At 41.5% G+C, this 22,199-nt stretch overlaps 1 protein-coding gene across 1 annotated transcript in view; it reads left to right on the top strand.

Moving 5' to 3' along the window:
* CUL3 (cullin 3) overlaps nucleotides 1-22,199 on the top strand; it is a 117,291-nt gene that overhangs the window by 31,645 nt on the left and 63,447 nt on the right. The window contains exon 3 of the mRNA XM_050964025.1: nucleotides 12,442-12,555. Within this exon, the coding sequence (XP_050819982.1) occupies nucleotides 12,442-12,555 (114 nt within the window). The remainder of the gene's footprint in view (nucleotides 1-12,441; nucleotides 12,556-22,199) is intronic.

Genomic DNA, 22,199 nt, shown 5'->3' with positions numbered 1-22,199 from the left:
AGCGTCAATAGGCAGTGCGCCTTCTACTGTGCCTGAGTGCCAACAACCCTTTCACCATCCCCAGTGCCTGAGAAGAGGCATTAGAAGCAGACTGCTGAAAGGGGAAGATCCCCAGCACTGAAGTCTGCTAGACATGGGGATAAGTGGAGTGTGGTCTGAGTATAAGCACGCTTCTGCATCAGAGCTGCAGAAGATGCCACTGTTGATTACAGCAGCTTAGGTACGTTCTGTCAAGTCCAGAGCCACAGGAAGCACCTTCCACATCTCTGGCACTGCATTATATCAACTTTGTTTTGGAATCGATCATACCAGAGGCATTTGCAGCTGCCAGAGACCTCCTCTCTGTCGGTGCCAGTACTGCTGGCAGTACAAGAGCTGATGCTATCAGTTCTGGTGAACACAGGAGAACCAGCCGGACTGCTGCAGCACTCGATATCATGCCAGCCTCATGTACCCCTGATGGCTTGTCCTTCCATACCATCAAAGAGAAAACTCACGATGCTCGCTTCTCTGCAGACCTCTCAACGTTGTCATGGATCGCAGGCATGGATCGTCTGGAACAGCGCCTCGGTCAGCGGAAGGAAAGTTGTTGTCTTCTGAATTGGAGGTCAGGTGCAGCATTTCCCAGCCTTGGAGCCACACTATCTACCCTCCTCCAGATGTTTCCATCCTTTCATGGATCCTGTCATGGGAGTACCATAGAAGTGGGTGGTCAGGAGATCACTGGGTGCCCTTTGCCTGTCCAGTGTCTTTTTTTTTTTTTTTTTTTTTTTTTTTTTTTTAAATCCATGGGTCTTTCCCCTGTTTCCCGATCAAATTCTGGGCACTTCTGTTTGCTGGCATTGGAAAGGCCCATGCATGGAGCTACTCACCAGGAAGGACTCATTCTTGACTCTGGTACAGAGTCCAGTACCAGACAACAAGAACCAGCTCAACAGGACCCTGCAGATCAGGAAATGGAGGAGCATCTGCAGCCAGTGCTGGGCTTCTCTTCCTCCTCCCCTGATGAGGCAGTCTCAGGAGGGGTCATATCATCTTCTCCCAGATGACTATAAATCACACCAAGAATTGTTGAAGAGAGTTGCTTTAAATCTGGGTATACGGGTAGAGGAAGGAAAACTATCCTCACACTGCCTGATCAGTATTTTTGCCACTGCAGGTCCTTCCAGAATGGCTCTTCCTCTCAGTGAGACAGTTAAGAGTCTGTGGCAGACCTCTGCATTCTTTCTCCCCACATCAAAAAGGGCTGAGCACAAGTTGTATGTGCCTGCCCAAGGTTATGAGTTCCTGTACTCGCATTCCCTCCTCTGGGAGTATCTGTTACTAAAGACACATCAGGGTACAGCTCCAAAATCAAAAGATTCAGAAAAGATAAACCTGTTTGGTAGGAAGTTTATTCTACTGTGGGGGTTTAGCTCAGGACTGGAAACCAACATGCACTGTTGAGCAGGTCTGACATGAATGTGTGGGACTCCATGCTAAAATTTAAAGATATGCTCCCAGAAGATGCTAGACAGGAGTTCTCGCTAGTGGATGAGGGAAAATCAGGGGCAAGGGCCTTGCTGCAAGCTGCTCTGGATGTCGTTTACTTGGCTGCCAGGGCCATGGTTTCAGGATTGACCATGTGGAGGAGCTCCTGTTGCAGTCCTGGAGGTCCAGCAGACTGTGCAGGACCTGCCCTTTGAGGGATTTTCCCTTTTTTCAGGGTGGAGTGATGCTAAGCTCTGTGCATTAAAAGACTCAAAATTAATGGGGTGGGGTCAAGGGGTTTGGAGTGTGGGAAGGGGCTCAGGGCTGAGGCAGAGGATTGGGGTGCAGGGGAGGATGAGGGCTCAGTCTGGGGATGAGGGATTTGGGGTGTGTGTGGGGGCTCAGCTAGGGGAGAGGGTTGGGGTGTGGAAGGATAAGGGCTACAGGGTGAGGCCAGGGATGAGGGGTTCATGGTGCAGGAGAAAGCTCAGGGCTGGGGCAGAGGGTTGGGGTGCTGAGAGGTGAGGGCTCTGCCTGGGGGTGTGGAGCTGGGGATGAAGAGTTTGTGGTTCAGCCAGACTGCCCTGGGGCTGGGGCCAGAGAGGACTCCACAGTCCACGCAGCCCTCTCCCCACCCGCAGCAAAGCGATCCAGTGGAAGGGCCCCCTTTCCTCCGCTAGCAGTACACTCACCTGGCAGTCATTGCACGTGTTCCTAGGGATCGGGCCCTTCTTAGATCCATGAAGTCCCTCACCACCCCTGTGTTGTGTGCTGGGGGATGCTCCTGGGGAGGCATGCGTGGTGGCAGGTGGGGCTGGCGGAGCCACCAGGCCCCGAACATTGGTGGAGCTGGCTGGCCCCAAACATTGGTGTAGATGGGCCCCCGGGCCCTGAATTTGCTGGATCGTCGGCACCAAGGGGCCCATATAACTCGCCGTCCCTGGTCATACCAGTCATACCTGTTTTTCCTTTGTTTTGCAGACTGCCTTTCCCAATTCCTAAGTGTTTGATCCCGTATCACCACAGACCGCTGTGTGTTGAGCGCAGTAGAAGTGGGGTACACCCGCCAGTTTATTTCTACTCCTCTTTCTCACCATCTCTTCTAGTCCCTCTCACAAAGAACTTCTGGTCCAGGAGGTTTAATCTCTTTCAGGTGGGAGCCATAGAGGAGGTTCCACAGAATTTAAGAGAAAGGAGTTTCTGCTCCCATTATTGCCTAACCCTGAAAGTGAAGGGATACTGCAGATCTATTTTAGGCCTGTGTCAGCTCAACATCTGTCTCAAAAAGATAAAGTTTTGCCTGGTCACCGTAGTGTCCATTATTCCCTCTCTGGATCTTAGAAACTAGTATGCTGCCCTCAATTTAAGAGAGGCCTACTTTTGTGTGTTGATATATGAAGGGCACAGAAAGTTCCCCAGATTCCTAGTGATGCTCTTGCCTTACTGGTTCATGGAGCTTCCGTTCAGCCTGTCTGCAGCTCCTCATGTGTTTGCAGAATCTATGGCTATGGTAGTAGCATTTCTCAGTAGATTAGCCGCACGGGGTCTACCATTCCTTAGATGACTGGTTAGTCAGTGGCTGGTCCAAAGCTCAGGTTATATGCAGCATTTAACTCATATAGTCAGCCTTCAAGGCCTTAGGCCTTCTAATCAATGCAGACAAGTCTATCCTTTGCCTGGTATAGAAGATGCAGTTTATAGGGGCTGTATTGAACTCTACCGAGACCAATCTATTTAATCTCTCACAGCAGACTTCAAGATTCATTCAGTCACAACAGCCCAAAAGTGTATGAGGTTCCTAGGGCACATGGCCTTGTGTGCACGTATAGTATAATGTGCGAGGCTGCACATTAGGCCCATCCAGATGTGGCTGGCCTCAGGTGACTCACCAGGCACCTTCATCTGGGCCCTATGCTCATGGTATCTTTGTGGGTTCTAGTTTAGGTGAATTGGTAGTTAGCCTGTCAATGTCTGTGTGGGTATTCCATTCTTCAGCCTTAAACCATTGATGTCTGCATCACCTCTAGGGTGGAGAGATCATGTGGGGCCTCTCTGAACTCAGGGTTTTGGTCTTCAAGGGAACTCACTCTTCATATCAACTTCAGAGAGCTCAGAGCAATTTGTCTTGCCTGTTAGACTTTCCTAGCTCATATCAGTGGGAGAAATCTGTTTGTTCTTAGACAACAGTGCAGCAGTGTTTTACTTGAACAGGCAGGGAGGGGCTCTCTTATTCCTCCTTTGTCAGGAATTCCTGTGGAAATTGTGCATAGCATGTTCAATCAACCTCAAGGCCTCTTACCTGCCAGGGATGGAGAATGAACCAGCAGACCATCTGAACGGGTCCTTTTCCAATCATCACAAGTGGTCTCTTTGCCCAGATGTAGCCAGATGCATTTTCCAGCAGTGGGGGACTCCCTAAATAGACTTATTTGTGAACGAGTACAACAGAAAATTTTGTCAGTTCTGTTCCCTGCAATGCCTCAGACCGGGCTCCATCACAGAAGCCTTCCTATTACCCTGGACAGAAGAGCTTTACTATGGTTTTCCCCCAATCCCACTTCTACACAGAGTGCTTCTAAAAATCAAGTGGGATCACACCCCAGTATGTTGCTGTCAACAAGTGTTTTCTACCCTACTGGTCCTCTCAGTGGCAATTGCAGTCTTACTTCAGTTGCACCCGGATTTGATCTCTCAGGACCACGGTTAGCTGCTCCACCTGAACTGGAAGTCCCTTAATTTAACGACCTGGAAATGCCAGTGGAGTCCTGTTGGTTTCTTTCTTGGGTTTGTCTTGCTGTAGGAGGCTTCTGGGTACACGTCTGGCTCTGTTGATCTGTTTCCTTATTTCCTCGTGCGGGTATTGTAGTTTTGAGAATGCTTGGTGGAGATTTTGTAGGTGTTGGTCTCTGTCTGAGGGGTTAGAGCAGATGCGGTTGTACCTCAGTGCTTGGCTGTAGACAATGGATCGTCTGGACTCCACTGGCCATCACATACAGCCCCCAGCTAAAACTCCTCCAACGCATCATCAAGAATCTACAACCCATCCTGGACAATGATCCCACACTTTCACAGGCCTTGGGTGACAAGCCAGTCCTTGCCCACAGACAACCTGCCAACTGAAACATATTCTCACCAGTAACTGCACATCGCACCATAATAACTCTAGCTCAGGAACCAATCCATGCAACAAACCTCGATGCCAACTCTGCCCACATATCTACACCAGCGACACCATCACAAGACCTAACCAGATCAGCCACACCATCACTGGTTCATTCACCTGCACATCCACCAATGTAATATACGCCATCATATGCCAGCAATGCCCCTCTGCTATGTACATTGGCCAAACTGGACAGTCTCTACGGAAAAGGATAAATGGACACAAATCAGACATTAGGAATGGCAATATACAAAAACCTGTAGGGGAGCACTTCAACCTCCCTGGCCACACTATTGCAGACCTTAAGGTGGCCATCCTGCAGCAAAAAAACTTCAGGACCAGACTTCAAAGAGAAACTGCTGAGCTTCAGTTCATCTGCAAATTTGACACCATCAGCTCAGGATTGAACAAAGACTGTGAATGGCTTGCCAACTACAGAACCAGTTTCTCCTCTCTTGGTTTTCACACCTCAACTGCTAGAACAGGGCCTCATCCTCCCTGATTGAACTGACCTCGTTATCTCTAGCTTGCTTGCTAGCATATATATACTGCCCCTGGAAATTTCCACCACATGCATCTGAAGAAGTGGGTATTCACCCACGAAAGCTCATGCTCCAAAACGTCTGTTAGTCTATAAGGTGCCACAGGATTCTTTGCAGCTTTTACAGATCCAGACTAACACGGCTACCCCTCTGATACTTGCCCTCAACTAAGGGAGCCTGTTTCCTCTGAGGACTTGAACTTGGTTTTGTCTAGACTTACAAGACCAGCATTTGAGCCTTTGGCAAAATGCTGTTTACTGTACCTTTCGTGGAAGATGGTTTTCCTAATTCCTGTCACTTCTGCCAGGAGAGCCTCTGAAATGTGTGCCCTTGCATCCGATCCATTGTGCAGTCTTGTTTAAAGATAAGTTGTACTTATACCCTCATCTGAGTTTTCTCTCTAAGGGAGTTGCAAATTTTCACATCAGTCCATGTACTTACCTGTATTTTACCCCAAGCCACATGCAATTAGGGATGAGCAACAGCTTATGGTTACACACACTGGACGTTAGATGAGTACTGACATTCTACATAGACAGGACCAAACTGTTTTGTGGCTATAGCGGACAGAAAGAGAGATCTTTCAGGTCCTAACCGAGAATTTCATCTTGAATATCTTTTTGTATCTGTGCTTGTTATGATCTAGCTAGCATTTGACCACAATGCAAACTGGCTGCTCACTCTACAAGATAGCAAGCTTTCCTTGGCGGCATTCCTAGCGCAGATTCCCTATCCTGGACATGTGTATAGCAGCAACTTGGTCACCAGTGCATACTTTCTCTTCCCATTATTCCATCATCTAGTACTCTAGAGACAATGCCAAATTTGGTCGAGCTGTACTACAGTGTGTGCGTGCGTGTGTATGTAACTCCGATTCCTGTGTCTGGGAGTCACCAAGAATCAAATGTGCATGTGCAATCATTCAAAGAAGAAAAAACAGTTACTAAACTTTTGTAACTGTTGTTCTTTGAAATATGTTGCATGTGTCCATTCCATGACCCACCCTCCTACTTCTGTACATCGGAGTTTCCAGAAAGAAGGACCTGAGGGGGCTTAGGGTCGACTGAGCCATTTATCCTTGCGCCAGTGGTGCATGGTGGCATAGGGTGCTCAAGCTACCTAAAGAGGTCCCTCTGAGGGAAAAATTTCCAGCATCTATGTGTGGGGTGCGCACACATCGAGTGGAATGGACATGTGCAACATATCTCAAAGAACAACAGTTACGAAAGGCAAGTAACCATTTTTTGGTAACATCACTGCTGGTCCTATGCTATCTGTATCTGGCACCTTGCACTTCATTTGTATCTGTTTTCTTGCCCTGGTTTTATCTCCTAGCTTCACCTCAGGGCTTTACCCTTCCATGGCTTGGTCCCACACATTCCAGATAGTGTTGTCCCTTTGCTCCCTTTATGACACAGCTATGCTTGGACAAAAATCTTACCCTAAATATGACAAAAGCCAGCAGGCCTAGAGCCCCAGAACCATTTGCTGATAAGCGATACCATGGCAAGTTAAAAGGAAAAACTACTGTTAAACATAATGAAAAGTTAAAATGTTAGAGGAGAGAGTTGTCTGTGTTTTTTTTTAAACCTAGTAGATAACCCAAACTGACACTAAGATAGCGTACCACAAAGTATTTTCCCTCATGGGTAATTGGCATACTGTGTGTGTGTGTTTACTGTAAAATGTAATTATAAATACCTTAATCTGCTGTGCATATTTTAAAAAATGTAAAAAATGTTTGCTAGAAAGCAAATGTCATTCAGTATCATGCGTTTTATCCTTTCCTCAATAAAAGGGGCACTTGGTGGGGAGCAAATATTGCTGGTGGAAAACATAAAATTACACTGTAATGCCTTTTTTAAAGCTACATCTGAATAAAGAGTATCTAATGTCACAAATATATAAACTCTTTTACTTTAATAATACCATATTATAATGAATGGAAAACTTCTGCAATAAAAGCTTTTAACTAGAATTTTAGCTAAAAAGCAGATTAAGGCCCCAGTTCAGGAGATACTTAAACATACTTAAGTACCTTCTTGAAGTGGGAATCATATTTTTATAATTTATTTTCCTCCCTACAGAAGATGGATCTGGCTAGCTGGGCCAAGTGGTGTGTAGTTTAGGGAATTACATGGCTGAACTGTTTGTGCTGTACCAGATCTCAGAATTGCAAGAGGAAAAGTGTTATGCCATAAATCTACTGCACAGCCTATTTCACACTGTTAGTTAAAAGTAAAGCTATGCAAGGAGAAAACTTAAATAAGAAAAACACTATTAGAGATTAAAATAAAAAAAAGCTAAATATCTTTAAAAGCCAAGAGCTCTCTAAATTAGGGCTGTCAAATTATTAAAAAACTTAATCACCATTAATCGAGCTGTTAATAATACCATTTATTTAAATATTTTGATGTATTCTACATTTTAAAATATATTGATTTCACTTACAACACAGAATACAAAGTATACAGTGCTCACTTGATATTTATTTTTTATTACAAATATTTGTACTGTGAAAAACAAAAGAAATAGTATTTTTCAATTCACTGAATACAAGTACTGTAGTACAATCTCTTTATCATGAAAGTTGAATGTACAAATGTAGAATTGTGTACAAAAAAATAACTGCACTCAAAAACAAAACAGGTTAAAACTTTCGAGCCTACAAGTCCACTCAGTCCTACTTCACGTTCAGCCAATTGCTCAGACAAGTTTGGTTACTATTTGCAGGAGATGATGCTGCCTGCTTCTTGTTTAAATGTCACCTGAAAGTGAGAACAGGCATTCGCCTGGCACCTTTGTAGCCGGCGTTGCAAGATATTTACATGCCAGATGCACTAAAGATTCATATATCCTTTCATGCTTCAACCACCATTCCAGAGGATATACGTCCATGCTGATGACAGGTTCTGCTCGAGAATGATCCCAAGCAGAGTGGACCGACGCATGTTCATTTTAATCATCTGAGTCAGATGCCACCAGTAGAAGGTTGATTTTCATTTTTGGTTGTTCGGGTTTTGTAGTTTCTGCATCAGAGTGTTGCTCTTTTGAGACTTCTGAAAGCATGCTCCATACCTTGTCCCTCTCAGATTTTGGCCGGCACTCCGAATTATTAAACCTTGGATCAAGTGCTGTAGCTATTTTTAGAAATCTCAGATTGGTCATCACTTTGCATTTTGTCAAATCTGCTGTGAAAGTGTTCTTAAAACGAACATGTGACCCCTATAACATGACACTGGTTAAAGTAAATTCTGACATGGGAGAAATATAGAGGGCTGTACATGTCTATATTTCTTATATCTGCTAATTTACTGTCATCTGCAAAAAGCTAACTTTTGGGTGATATTCATAGACTCATAGACTCTAGGACTGGAAGGGACCTCGAGAGGTCATCGAGTCCAGTCCCCTGCCCTCATGGCAGGACCAAATACTGTCTAAACCATCTCTGATAGACATTTATCTAACCTACTCTTAAATATCTCCAGAGATGGAGATTCCACAACTTCCCTAGGCAATCTATTCCAGTGTTTAACTACCCTGACAGTTAGGAACTTTTTCCTAATGTCCAACCTAAATCTCCCTTGCTGCAGTTTAAGCCCCATTGCTTCTTGTTCTATCATTGGAGGCTAAGGTGAACAAGTTTTCTCCCTCCTCCTGATGACACCCTTTTAGATACCTGAAAACTGCTATCATGTCCCCTCTCAGTCTTCTCTTTTCCAAACTAAACAAACCCAATTCCTTCAGCCTTCCTTCATAGGTCATGTTCTCAAGACCTTTAATCATTCTCGTTGCTCTTCTCTGGACCCTCTCCAATTTCTCCACATCTTTCTTGAAATGCGGTGCCCAGAACTGGACACAATACTCCAGTTGAGGCCTAACCAGCGCAGAGTAAAGCGGAAGAATGACTTCTCGTGTCTTGTTTACAACACACCTGTTAATGCATCCCAGAATCACGTTTGCTTTTTTTGCAACAGTATCACACTGTTGACTCATATTAAGCTTGTGGTCCACTATGACCCCTAGATCTCTTTCTGCCATACTCCTTCCTAGACAGTCTCTTCCCATTCTGTATGTGTGAAACTGATTGTTCCTTCCTAAGTGGAGCACTTTGCATTTATCTTTATTGAACTTCATCCTGTTTACCTCAGACCATTTCTCCAACTTGTCCAGATCATTTGAATTTTGACCCTGTCCTCCAAAGCAGTTGCAATCCCTCCCAGTTTGGTATCGTCCGCAAACTTAATAAGCGTACTTTCTATGCCAACATCTAAATCGTTGATGAAGATATTGAACAGAACCGGTCCCAAAACAGAACCCTGCGGAACCCCACTTGTTATACCTTTCCAGCAGGATTGGGAGCCATTAACAACTACTCTCTGAGTACGGTTATCCAGCCAGTTATGCACCCACCTTATAGTAGCCCCATCTAAATTGTACTTTCCTAGCTTATCTATAAGAATATCATGTGAGACTGTATCAAATGCCTTACTGAAGTCTAGATATATCACATCCACCGCTTCTCCCTTATCCACAAGGCTCGTTATCCTATCAAAGAATGTTATCAGATTAGTTTGACACGATTTGTTCTTTACAAATCCATGCTGGCTATTCCCTATCACCTTACCACCTTCCATATTGGTTAATTATAATCTGTTCCGTAAGAAAGAACATGTAGTGTTTAACTATTCCATATTGTTATGGTGCCAAGTGTGAATGGTTTGCATGTTGGGCATCATTGATGTATGGGCATCATTGATGTACATGCATCAAAGATGAAACTCAGCATAGAGTTAAAGATGCCATGCAGTAACTTCTGTCTCAGTTGTAAAGGGTATTGTATAGATTAATGCACTCTACTTTGTCTAGGCAGTTAGACCAGGAGCTGACAGGCACCCAGGGGCTTCTAGATGACAGAGAATGTTAAAACAGTCCCATGTGGAGATAAATGTTATGGGACTGTAAAATTGAGAAAAACAAAGCCATCTAATGCTGTTTTGTTCCAGTAACTTCACTACAGTGTAAGAGATGATAAATTCAAGCGGAATCCTGCTGTACAGTGACTGGCAGCACATTCTGTATCTATCTCACGACTGCTAAAAGCAAGAGATTGATAATTTGGAAAGGGCAAAAGCTTTAAATGAGACTGCTAAAATTAGAGTACTAGAACCTTCAAACTGTCCCTTTAATAAGGTACCAAGTTCTAAATAACCTCAGTTAGACACTGTGATTCAATTGCTGAAAAATTCATATTCACACTGCTCCTGTGAATACAGAGACCTGAAACCAAACAAAATTCATCCCCCTTCTCACTGGCCCAGACCTACCTATTTCTGTCTGATCAGAAAATCCAACCATATGTTAACAAATGTTCATGTAGTCAGTGTCAAGCTAACAGACCCTGGAGCTGCAGCCGTCTAGAAATATCAAACTATAATTTAAGAAAATTCACCCGTCACCACCTTCCTAAACACATGTACAAAATTTACAAAGAGAAAACTTATCACTTTTTAACAATGTTTGTCTCTTCTGCTTCCCAATCCACAGGCTTAGCCTCTTTCTGTAAATAGGCATAGACATCCTATTCTTCATTATATTTACTTTCTAAGAAAATGTTGCTATTGTTTACACAGCATGGTGGTTATAAAGTGTTATAAGAAATGCCTAGATTGTTTTATAATATGCACTGAATTATCCACTCATAGACTTAAAGTTGGAATTCTAGCTGCCCTCTTTTTTTTTAAAGCCAGCATCTATTTTTTCTGTAACAGTTTGCTTTGACCATATTTTAAACATCACTCTTCCGTTTTATGTTTTAGCTTTTCTCATAATTTCTGCCTGCAGCTGTGTATAGATTCTAGGGATGGAGTTAATTGCTAGTTAATGATTAAGATGTTCTAGAGCTTCCCCAACTCTTGTTAGCTTTCCTCCTAGATGGAGAGGTGGGGTGAGGGGGGGAGAGATTCTGTCTGACCATAGGAATGAGGTAAAGGGCAGAAAATGTATGCAAGACCTGGAAGAAGAGAGAGGAGGATTATGGCACAACATACTTTATCCCTCCCAAAAAATGTTTTACAAAATTTTATAAATAAACTCAGTCATTAGTAACATTCCAATAATTAATTATGATTTAAACACCAAAACATTGCAACATGTTGGTAGCTCATGAGAATTGGAACTAGCTTGGTTTCATTGGGTAAGCTGAATGCAACAGTAGACAAACAGCATTAATGGTTAAAAATAAATTAATATCATAGGTTGGGAATTTATTAATGAAATAGGTCATTCTTAACCTCCTTGTTATCAGTTACTGCCTGCCCGCTCCCTAGCCCTTTCTTTCTGCTGCAGTTCTGTTGTTAGTGACTGCACCGCTGCAATCTGGAGGAATCTATATGAATGCTTTTAAAAACTCTTCTTTGCTGCCAATTCTTCATACCATCCCTTACTTTTTAAACTTTGCCATATCCAATGACCTACCTAAACTCACTCCTGATTGTAACACTTTACAGTGATATTCATTGTTTTGAGCTGCTGTGCAGAGGGAGTCATAATATTCATTTCTGTCATAGAAATCTTGTTTTTATTTTGATTTGCCCCTTACTTACAAAGGGACTGTACCAACTATGTGCAGCTAATACTCTTGGAGAACAAATATAGAATGTTGTATATTAGCTACTAACAATCCTTGCCTTGGTATCTGTGGTAAGTAAACCTTCCTTTTCCTAGCTGTTTGTTTAATATTTGTATGATTGGTCCAAAATGTACATATGTGTATGCTTTTTCTTTGTATTGAAGATTAATCTTTTTCATAAATGAAACAATGCTTTAACTTTAAAGCACATGCAGTGGATGTCATCAGGACAAAATGACTTTTTAAATCTCCAGGAATATTCACTTAGTTTTGACACTGCATATTAAGCAAGCTAAATAACATAACCGTTACAAATATTAGTAATGTGCTTTATTAATATTTTAATAATTCAGACATCACTTTCAAAGCAGATAATGGTCAGTAAGCTTTGGCCTGTTCCACCCTCCTCCTCGTTCCCCCACCCTCCCCGGGCAAGATGTTGAGCACCTGCATTTTCCATTGAATAGAAGCTGTTGGTGGGCAGCACTTAGGAAAATCAAGCTCCTGGTAGCTAGCATTCTTGAGATAGTAGCACCGCAAATACATATGTAGTAACTAGCTTCAGACTTGAAGCAGAATTTTCTAGTGTCAAAACTAATTTGGTAGTATGTCATTATCTTCCTGTTTCGTTACAGGTGCGAGAAGATGTGTTAAATTCATTGAATAACAACTTTCTTCAAACACTAAACCAAGCGTGGAATGATCATCAGACAGCAATGGTGATGATTAGAGACATTCTCATGTACATGGTGGGTAATAGTGGTATTCCACTTTTCATCATTTACAGCCTGGTCTTCAGAAGTGTAAGCTGCTTTCCTTTTAGACCACTGTGGCAGGAGGGGGACCAGTAAGGTATGCACAGTAATCTGCTTTCCAAGAGAAGTTATTTATCTCAAAGATAAACTACTAAGAAGCCTAAATGAACAAGAAAATGGTAAACTGGTAATTTTGTTTCATTATCACGTTATTTGGTAGACAGAGCAGAGGTTATTGAAAGTGTTGTTCAGTTCTTTCTTTCTTGCTGTCACTTGTGCTTCAGGGATGGAAAAGGCTTTCAAAAGCCATGCAAAAGGTAAGGGTAATTGATTCAGAATACATAGTTTATTTTGTTTTCGTTTGAGCAGTTGGTTCTGAATTGTTTCTCTCTTCCAATTAAAGGAGACTTCACTTTTCTCAGACTTGGGCAAGTCTAATATAGTAGTCTTAAACTGCCTCATGATATTTACGTTTACATGTTCAACTTAGTCTGCTGTTTCTCTTTTGGTGAGTGAGAATCCAATCTCTAGATTTCCAGATTTCTGAGAGGTGTAAAATTGCAGTGAGGTTCCACTCTCAAGTCCTAGATTAGGATACCTCTGTTATCACCTCTAAATTTGGCTTGGAGACTTCCAAATATACTGTATAAATGCTCAGCGAATCTTGAAGATAATATAAGCAGGATGCAGTAGAATTACAGGAAGACAAAAAATTACCCTAATTTAAATTTCTCTTTAGTCTAATGTTCTTGTTATCCTGAAACTGAAAACCAGACGGTGACTCTCCCATCAAACTTACAGTGTAGTGGAATCTCCTTGAAACTCTGTGCTAGTTGTATTTGAGAAAAATAGATAGATATTAAGCAAAATTATTTACAAGTTGTGTTCCAGATTTACGTGGGTCCAAATTATTATTTTTGCTATTGACTTTGAGAGAAGAATCATTCATGATGCATGTGTGAATATGTTGCCCTCAACTGTAATTCAGAAAGAACATAAAGATCCTTCAATGCCTGATAGATAATAAACGTCTTCTTTCAGCTTGGATGGTGGAGTCCTTAGTGTTTTGAATCTGTAGCACTAGGGTTCTAGTGTGTTTTAAGTTAGCCGCTATGGAGTTTGAGCTCTCAGAAGGGAATGTAGTCTCTGGTGAGGAGGTGGTAGAATGGACTCTTGTATGCTCTCAGACCACGATTCATATTCCAGAACCAAAAAAACTTGATTGCAAAAGCCAGTTAAGTTTGCAAAATGACCGTATTATACTTTACTACCGTCTTCTTCCATTGTAGATAGTTCTTTATTAATCTTTAAGCTTGTCAGGGCAGGAAATCTGACCTTCTATAAGTCTCAAGTGCTGACATTATTATTATTTCCTTTCCAAATACCTGTTTTCAGCCTATTACAACTTCCGAATAAAATTATCTGTGCAAAAGCTTGGTGCACACAAGATATTTTTGAACTTGAATTGAGAAAAGTATACAAGTTATGGCTGTGAGTACTTCCTGTGGACCACATCTTGTAGTCTTTACAATTAATTCATTAAGTTCTGTGTGTGTTTAACAGGCATTTTCCTTGAGGTAGATCTTTTATTGTGAGAGTTTCTAATTAATATTTGTATGATTTGGTGATCTTCTGGCAACTAAGTCTGTGTAACAATGCATAAATCCAAATGTTCAGATATTTCAAGGCAACACAGGAAACATAGTTAAGCGTAGTATTCTTCTGAAGTTTGCTTTTATACATTTTAACAATGTGATTTTCACAACAAACAGAACTGCTAAAGGATAATCAGGAAAAAAGTTACTTTTAAAAAAAAATTTGTGGTAACACTGCGCATTAATGTTTCAGTGGAGCGTGCCAGCAGGCTGAATCAAGGTCAGGTATTTAGAATTAGTTAGTGATGCTGAGGATGATTACAGATACTCTGCAAGTGAACACAAATTGCTAGTAGGTGTGTACACTGATCAGTCGCTGAAAGTCAAATCATATTCAAATGTATGAAGCCTTAGGCCTTCCCTGTACTACAAAGGATTTGCTGGTGTAGCTATACTGGCAAACACTCCTGGTATAAACACAGTTTATAGCAGCAAGAGTTCTTTTGCTGGCATAGCTTATACTTGTTCCCCAAATGAAATAAGGTATACAACAAAATGACTTTTTTGCTGGTGTAATTGCATCTGCAATAAGGCTTTTGCTGGCATAGCTATGTTAGTTATGGGTGTGATTTTTTTTTTTCACATTACTAACTGAGATAGCTGTGCCGACAAAACTTTTAAGTGCAGTCCAGGCCTTAATTCTGTAGTTAAAACTTTAAACAGTCTCAGGGTGAAAAACACAAGCAGTAAAAGACCAAGTGAACCAACCCCTTGTTTCTCCAGATAATGTAATTTAAATACTTAGTACTTTATTTCCAAGTGCTTTATAAACATTACCTGATCCCCAAGAAATCTTCAAATTAGTTAAGAAAGAATAATACTCGTTTTACCGACTAGGCAGTGAGACAGAGGTTGTGATTTACATACTCTGGCGTTCAAGGCTGAGATCCAGCACATTCTGCTAGACCAGTGGTAGGCAACCTATGGCACGGGTGCTGAAGGTGGCACGTGAGCAGATTTTCAAGTGGCACTCACACTGCTTGGGTCCTGGCCACTGGTCCTGGGGGCTCTGCATTTTATTTAATTTAAAATTAAGCTTCTTAAACATTTTAAAAACCTTATTTACTTTACATACGACAATAGTTTAGTTATAGATTATAGACTTATAGAAAGAGACCTTCTAAGAATGTTAAAATGTATTACTGGCATGCGAAACCTTAAATTAGAGTGAATGAATGAAGACTCGGCACACCACTTCTGAAAGGTTCCTGACCCCTGTGCTAGACAGTGCTGTAATCTAACAGTGAAACAACCACAGTACCATACCCTCTAAGCCAGAGCACAAGTATGCAGATAAAAAAAGGAAATACAAATTTCATCTTAACCATAAAGTAACATGGATTTTAGACATATTTATTAATGTAAATCTGTGGGTCTAAACACAATAAGTGTATGGATATACAGATAAATTGGAACAGAAGTGACCAAAAAGCTTCTGTTTTTGAGATAAACTCTAATTCGGCAGAACTAGTAACTGGACAGGAAAGCAAACGGGATTGGTCTACGTCTATTAAGTGTAACTCATAATGAACAATAATAAGACCAATATCTTGAGAAACTATAGAGATGTGTTGAGTTCTATATAAGAACCAGTTAATGCAGCTTTTGATATAAAGGAATGTAGAACTTAAATAAATCCTGTGAAACAGTAGTAAAGCATAAGAAGTTGTGTTAGTAGCCCAGTTCACCAAAAATCAAGTGCTCAGCAAGGTGATTAAGCAAGAAAGTGCGCTGCGCCTTGGTTAGCAAAACCGGTTCAGTTTTATTAGACTGAACTGATATCTTGTGCTACAGCATGTCAAGAGAGCCAATGGATTCAATAAAATAAAGATGGAGGATCATAGTTCGTTTGAATTAGCTAAAACAAAGTCTTAATTGGTCAATACGCTACTAGAAGTTAAACAACTTTGAGCTATGGGACTCAGAAGTTCAGAAGTGCTACACTCCATGAGTCTCCAAGTCATGGTGAGCTGAAATATTAAAACCATATAGAAACCTAAATACCTTTTTGGTTTTATGTTATAAAATTTGAGTGAAATTTAGTGTTTGTAAAGGTGCAGTACTAACAGCCCTGGAGATTGAAGTCCTTACCTACAGCACTTGTATAGTCCCAGGAAGATCCAGTTTCCTGATGCAGACATGTCAGTATACCTTAATTGCAGTGTGAAGGAACCACCAGAAAAAATACAGTGGCTCAGTCTTCATGCAGAATAAGTATTCCTCTGTGTGCGCCAATCAGGATACCAGTGAGTGGCATTTATTAATGAGTTTGTGTGCACTTATCTTCTAACCCAGTGGTTCTCCAAACTTTCAAATTGTATGGTGTTTCTTAAAGTATGGGTCCCCTTGCAGGGTCTGTCTTGTGGCAACTAGAGTATTTGGTTACGTGAAATGCAATAGATAAGAGACAAGGTGAATGAGGCTGGTTTAATATGATGAATGGGGCTTTTTTTTCCTAACACCTAATATGTATATGTACTTTTTTCCCTTCTCCCTAGTTGTAGTATTTAAAGTTTTAATACTGACACTTTCTGGTTGAGTCCACTACGTCAATTCTTCAATGTCACTTTTCTCTCTGTGTGTGTGTGTACACCTCTTATTTTGGTGTTATCAACAAAGTGTGGTATTGGTTTAAATTACATGCGACAGGCATGAATTACTCTGCAGTTGCAAGTCCTAGCCATGGCAGGGATCTCTGCCTTAAGATTGATAAATACACAATTGAAACTTTCCAGGTTGTTGAGGGAAGCCTTTTGTATCAATGTCATATGTTTTACTGTTGTACTGTAAGCAATTGTGTGGATCACGTTGTATTGATCCATAATATTTGGTTGTAATCACTGACATAAATTTGGACATAATCACCTCCATTTAAAAATTGTTCCTATATTTTCCTACTGTAAGGATAAACATACCTGATGCATGAACTTGTAGTCTTCTAGTGTATGTCTACACAGTAGTCTGAAGGTACAATTACAGCTTGAGCAGGCATACTCAAGCTAGCTTTGATTTATGTACCTGGGGCCCCAGATGGGATTGTAGCTGGATGGCTAGCTGAGCCTGTGCTGGTGCAGCTCAGTTATTTTTAGCAAGCTAGCTCAATGAAAGCTCCTGCAAGTATGCCCATACATGCTGTCCCAATAACAATGTAGCTATATCCTTAGGAGGGAAAAAAAAGCAATGTCCGCTGGAGCCATTCACTCCTCTTTCTTCTCACAGGGCTTGATGGATACAAATGGTACAGGGCCCACCAGCCTTTCAGTGTTTTGACAGTTGAAAGTACAGTGAGCTTGGAGCACACACAGTCCTCAACATTTTCCTTGCCATTCTCCCGTGCGCCCCGCCTCCCTTTTTTTTTTCACTGCCCATTTGGATGACTTTTTTTTTTTTAAAGTAGTCAGTCAGAAAAACAAGATAGGTGGGGTGATATCTTTTATTGGACCAATTTCTGTTGATGAGAGAGAAGTTTTCGAGCTATGCACAGCTCTTCCTGAGCTATGTAGCTCAAAAGCTTGTTTCTCTCACCAACTGCAGTTGGCTCAGCAGAAGATTTTACCCTCACCCACCTTGTTTCTAATACCCTGGGACTGACACAGCTACAAAAATACTGCATACAGTCAGTCATTAGGACAGCTTCCCCTTTCTCTAATGACAGTACTGTTTAACCAATTTTCTTAAGCATTTTTCTTTTTGTTTTTTGGAGTCCACTGAGTGCACAGTTTGCATGACTGAAAAGCTGGTTTATAGCTTTGTGCAGTTCAGTCCATTAGGTGCTAATCTTCAGTGTCTGGAAGTCCCATGACTTGTAATGCTAGTCATGATCATTTCACTGTTTCCTTGCCCCCCCCCCCCACACACAACTTCCCCTTCGTATCCTCACAGTTGCAAATCTAGTGCATGAGTGTTTGAGAAATAACATCCACCAATTGTAAGGGTTGGATTTTTTGTTTTTGTTTTGTTTGAGTAGGGGCTGTTTATTTATTACAAGTCTGCATCATGCATAGACCAATGAGGCCTTGATTTATGATTGATGTTTGTCTAGGTGCTACTGCAATACATACTTCTGGGGGAATTCTGTGCCACTGCGCACATGAAGAATTCATGCCCCCTACAGATTTTTTTTTTCCTCTGCAGAATATAGATTCTGCTGGAGAAGTGCTGCAGTTACACCTTTCACTTATCAGGGACTGCTGTGGCGCCAGAAGAGAGGGCTTCCAAGTTGAAAGTCTGGGTTCCTCACAGTGGGGCCAGGTGAGGAGGCACCAGATGGACAGATTGGGGCTTCTGGGGAATCACAGACTGGGGTTCAGAAGGGCTAGTGATCCCCTAGCAGTTCCACTCTGGGGTGCGGGCTCAGGAGCTAGTGGGGTGACAGCATTGAGCCAGGGGCTGAATGGGAGGTAGGTTGCTGGGTCACATGGTGGCAGGGAGATAGAGAGATGCATGGGCACGGGGGCAGATGTATCTGATGGAAGGGAGAGGCTAGGAGTCAGCTGGGGTCTTCCTGGCGGAGGCTTCTCAACTCCCTAACCATCCTTCCCTCCACCCTTCCAAAAACCTTAGTTCCATTCTTCTCCCAGCCACACCCAACAAACCTCCAGGTTCATTCCCAGGCTCCTTCCCTCTTCCTTAGCTCCTCCATTACCCCCACTCCCCCAAGCCTTTGCACTGCCTCAAAGGGGTCATGAAGTACCTTTTCTTTATTGTAGTTTAAATGAATTACTCAAAGTTCTCTGTTAATATACCTAGTAAGGAAGCTGTCAACAACAAAAATTTCCTAAATCTTTGTTTTTGTCTGGTTTTCTTACTTGCTGACAGGTATTTTGAAACAAACTGCCAAAATAATTGAAACTGGTGTGATTATATTGTGTGATTTTGACAAATAAAATATGCAGAATTTTGCAGAATTTTAAAATATTGTGCGCAGAATTTTTTTTGGGGGGGGGGTGCAGAATTCCCCCAGGAGTAAATACAAATGATGACCAGGTACATGTTCAGTCCTCTTTGTCTTCTCCATCTGAACTTGGTAGGGCTGCTTGAGATTCCTATATATGAGTGAGGCTGGGCTATTTATTTAGTGTGTATATATATTATTATTACTGAGGGCATTCTGCGCTAAAAAAATTGCACCAAAATGTTAAAAATTCTGTGCACGATATTTTAAAATTCTGCAAATCTTATTTGTCAAAATAACACTACATAATCATGCCAGTTTCAATTATTTTGGTAATTTTATTTCAAAATACCTGTTGGCAAGTATGTCTGTAACAGTACAGATATGCACAAAAATTCCCCCAGGAGTAGAGTTAAAGAAACCCCTATGACAATGCAGTTCCTCTTTCTCTGCCTCCTTTTGCCTTCTCCCCGCCCCCAGGCCCAGCCAGGGGCCCCCTTACCCAGGTACCTTCACCCCCCAGAGACCAGCCATGCGTCCCCCCGCCATCCATCTCCCTCCTCTTCCAGAGCCCAGGGATCCAGAGGGAGAAGCAGCCTGATGCGCCGTCCAAGGTTTGCATGGATTTTCATGCACACTGCCATCTCCTTCCCTCAGGACATACTGGGAACTGCAGCTGCCAGGAACCCTCTAGCTCCTGCTCCCCCTCAGCAGTGTCTTCTATGTGTGAGGTGGGCTCTGCCATGTCCAGTAGCCCATAGTGGTGGCTGGCAGCACTGCAGCCCATTTCTGTGGGGGAAAGGAAATTCTGCCTGCGCAACATTAATTTCTGCAAAATTCTGCATTGCACAGTGGCACAGAATTCCCCCAGAAGTAATATATGAGACATTGTTTAATGCCAAAGAAGTAAAGTTGAGAATCTGTGTTTAAATCCACTTACTAACCTTGCTTAGAAGTAACCAATATTAGGATACTTTGTGGAAACCTTCAGTGCAGTATTTGGCAGCTCTTAATACTCCAGAGTAATCGAGTGTTCACTTGTGGCTTACATTTGATTAATTAGCTGCCCCTTTCAGCAGGCTTTTTTTCCCTTACACCAAAGTGAGAACCTAATCGAGAGAAATGAACTACGTAAAAAGAAATGTTATCAGAAGAAAATATCTTTTTCTATAGCTTCAGAAATACTGAAGTGTGTACTACATATTTGTAATTTTATTTCACTGACTTATAAACTTTTTACAGTTATAGACTTTGAGAAACTATTGAACAAAATCAATATTTTTTCATACCTGTTAACATGTTGTAAAAAGAATTGGTTTAATAAAACTTCCAGAAGTCATAGAGCTTTATTTAAAGCCTGTTTCTAAGTACACTTACAATTTCAGATCCTCTTCTGTTATTAGAAGGCCAGTCTATATCTTTCATTTAAAAATAGTTATATTTACCTCCTTTATCATTTTTTTTCCAGATAGCCCTATCTGATGTGTTGGGCAGGATACTTTCTTTCCTATGGATTTGGAGGACTTGCTATAGATCAGGGATTCTCAGACTGGGGTTCAGGACCCCTTAGGGGGTCACAAGGTTATTACATTGGGGATCGCGAGCTGTCAATCTCCACCCCAAACCCCGCTTTGCCTCCAGCATTTATAATGGTGTTCAATATATTAAAAAGTGGTTTTAATTTATAAGGGAGGGTCGCACTCAGAGGCTTGCTGTGCGAAAGGGGTCACCAGTACAAAAGTTTGAGAGCCACTGCTATAGATTGAGGGGCTCTGCCATGGGAAATGAATGTAACAATCCAACATAAAGCCTAAGTGTTGGCTTAAAAATTTAGCACTCCCATATCTTTGTAGTTTTATACTTCTGTTTATTTCATTTGAATGTACAGTTGATACAGCGTATCCTATTGGTTTAAAATAGGAAGGAATGTCCGAGTTTTAATCACAACTCTATGACTTGATCAAGTAACCAGTAGCATTTCTCAGTGATGTTGAAACTTAATTGCTTACTCTTTGAAGATACATAAAGTACTGTGTAATGCTAGGCATTATTATTTGCTCTTATTTTATCCTCTAAAATGAGTCAGAACCAAAAGTAGTAAATATGACTGGCATCTATCATTACACTGTGATGCTCATTATGTCAAAACTTATTGCATGCTTCCCCAAACATAATCACAGGTAAAGTCATAAACAATATTTAAATGGAGCCAAATTGTTGTACCTTGTTTATCTCCAGGTACTGTCAGTAGAGATTTTGTTCAGTCGAGAAAAGGAGAATGTTTTGTACATTCTAAATTTGGGACATCCCCTAAACTATATGCTCTGGCTCACTCTAGTTATTTACCCACTTGCTGCATAATTAGTAAACATTTCAGGATAGCCAAAGTACCCATTGCTGGCATTCTTATTGTTGATGCTTCAGTGAATGCATCGCACTTATTAATATACTTTTTATATGTGTTAGTTTTCCTCCATCACACATGTATAGTTCACCATTACCTAACAATGTGGGTCCCAAGTTCAGCTGCTTCTACTTGGCGTTTCTGATGTTTATGAACTCTTGGTTTTGAAGTGTAGGTTCATTATTTGCTGAATTCAGATTCCCATGGTTGATCAGCAGAAATGCATTTGAACTGCTAGTGAATGAATATCAAGGCATAAACTTAACATAAATGATAAATTCCTTTGGTTTAAAATGTCCCTTTGAATGGTCAGATGGACGGTGCTACAAACTGAGAATCCCTATTTCTCAAAAAATCAGGTGTGCACAATACCACCATGCTATGCCACCAGTCTGCCTCCAAGGCTCAGGTCCACCCATTTTTTTTCAAACCATATTAGCACCTTAATAAAAAAAGTTTTTAAAAAGGATGTTCTTATTCAAATGTGCATTGGTTTGGATCCTATGGTAGGTGCTCTCGTGCTCCGTGCTTGCAAGATCAGTGCCAGGTGTTTGCCCTGTGCCTCAAAAGGCATAACAGCTGTGATTCTCCCTCATTTTCCCACTTATCACCCATAGCAGTGAAGTGGAACCTGGTAAGTGTCCAACTTGTTAATTAATAGCTATTAAAATTAATTTATAGTTAA

The sequence above is a fragment of the Gopherus flavomarginatus genome, chromosome 8 (genome assembly GCF_025201925.1).
Source record: "Gopherus flavomarginatus isolate rGopFla2 chromosome 8, rGopFla2.mat.asm, whole genome shotgun sequence".
NCBI classification, from domain to species: Eukaryota; Metazoa; Chordata; order Testudines; family Testudinidae; genus Gopherus; species Gopherus flavomarginatus.
Note: the sequence above shows the minus strand (reverse complement) of the source record. Positions and strands in the feature narration are given on the sequence as shown.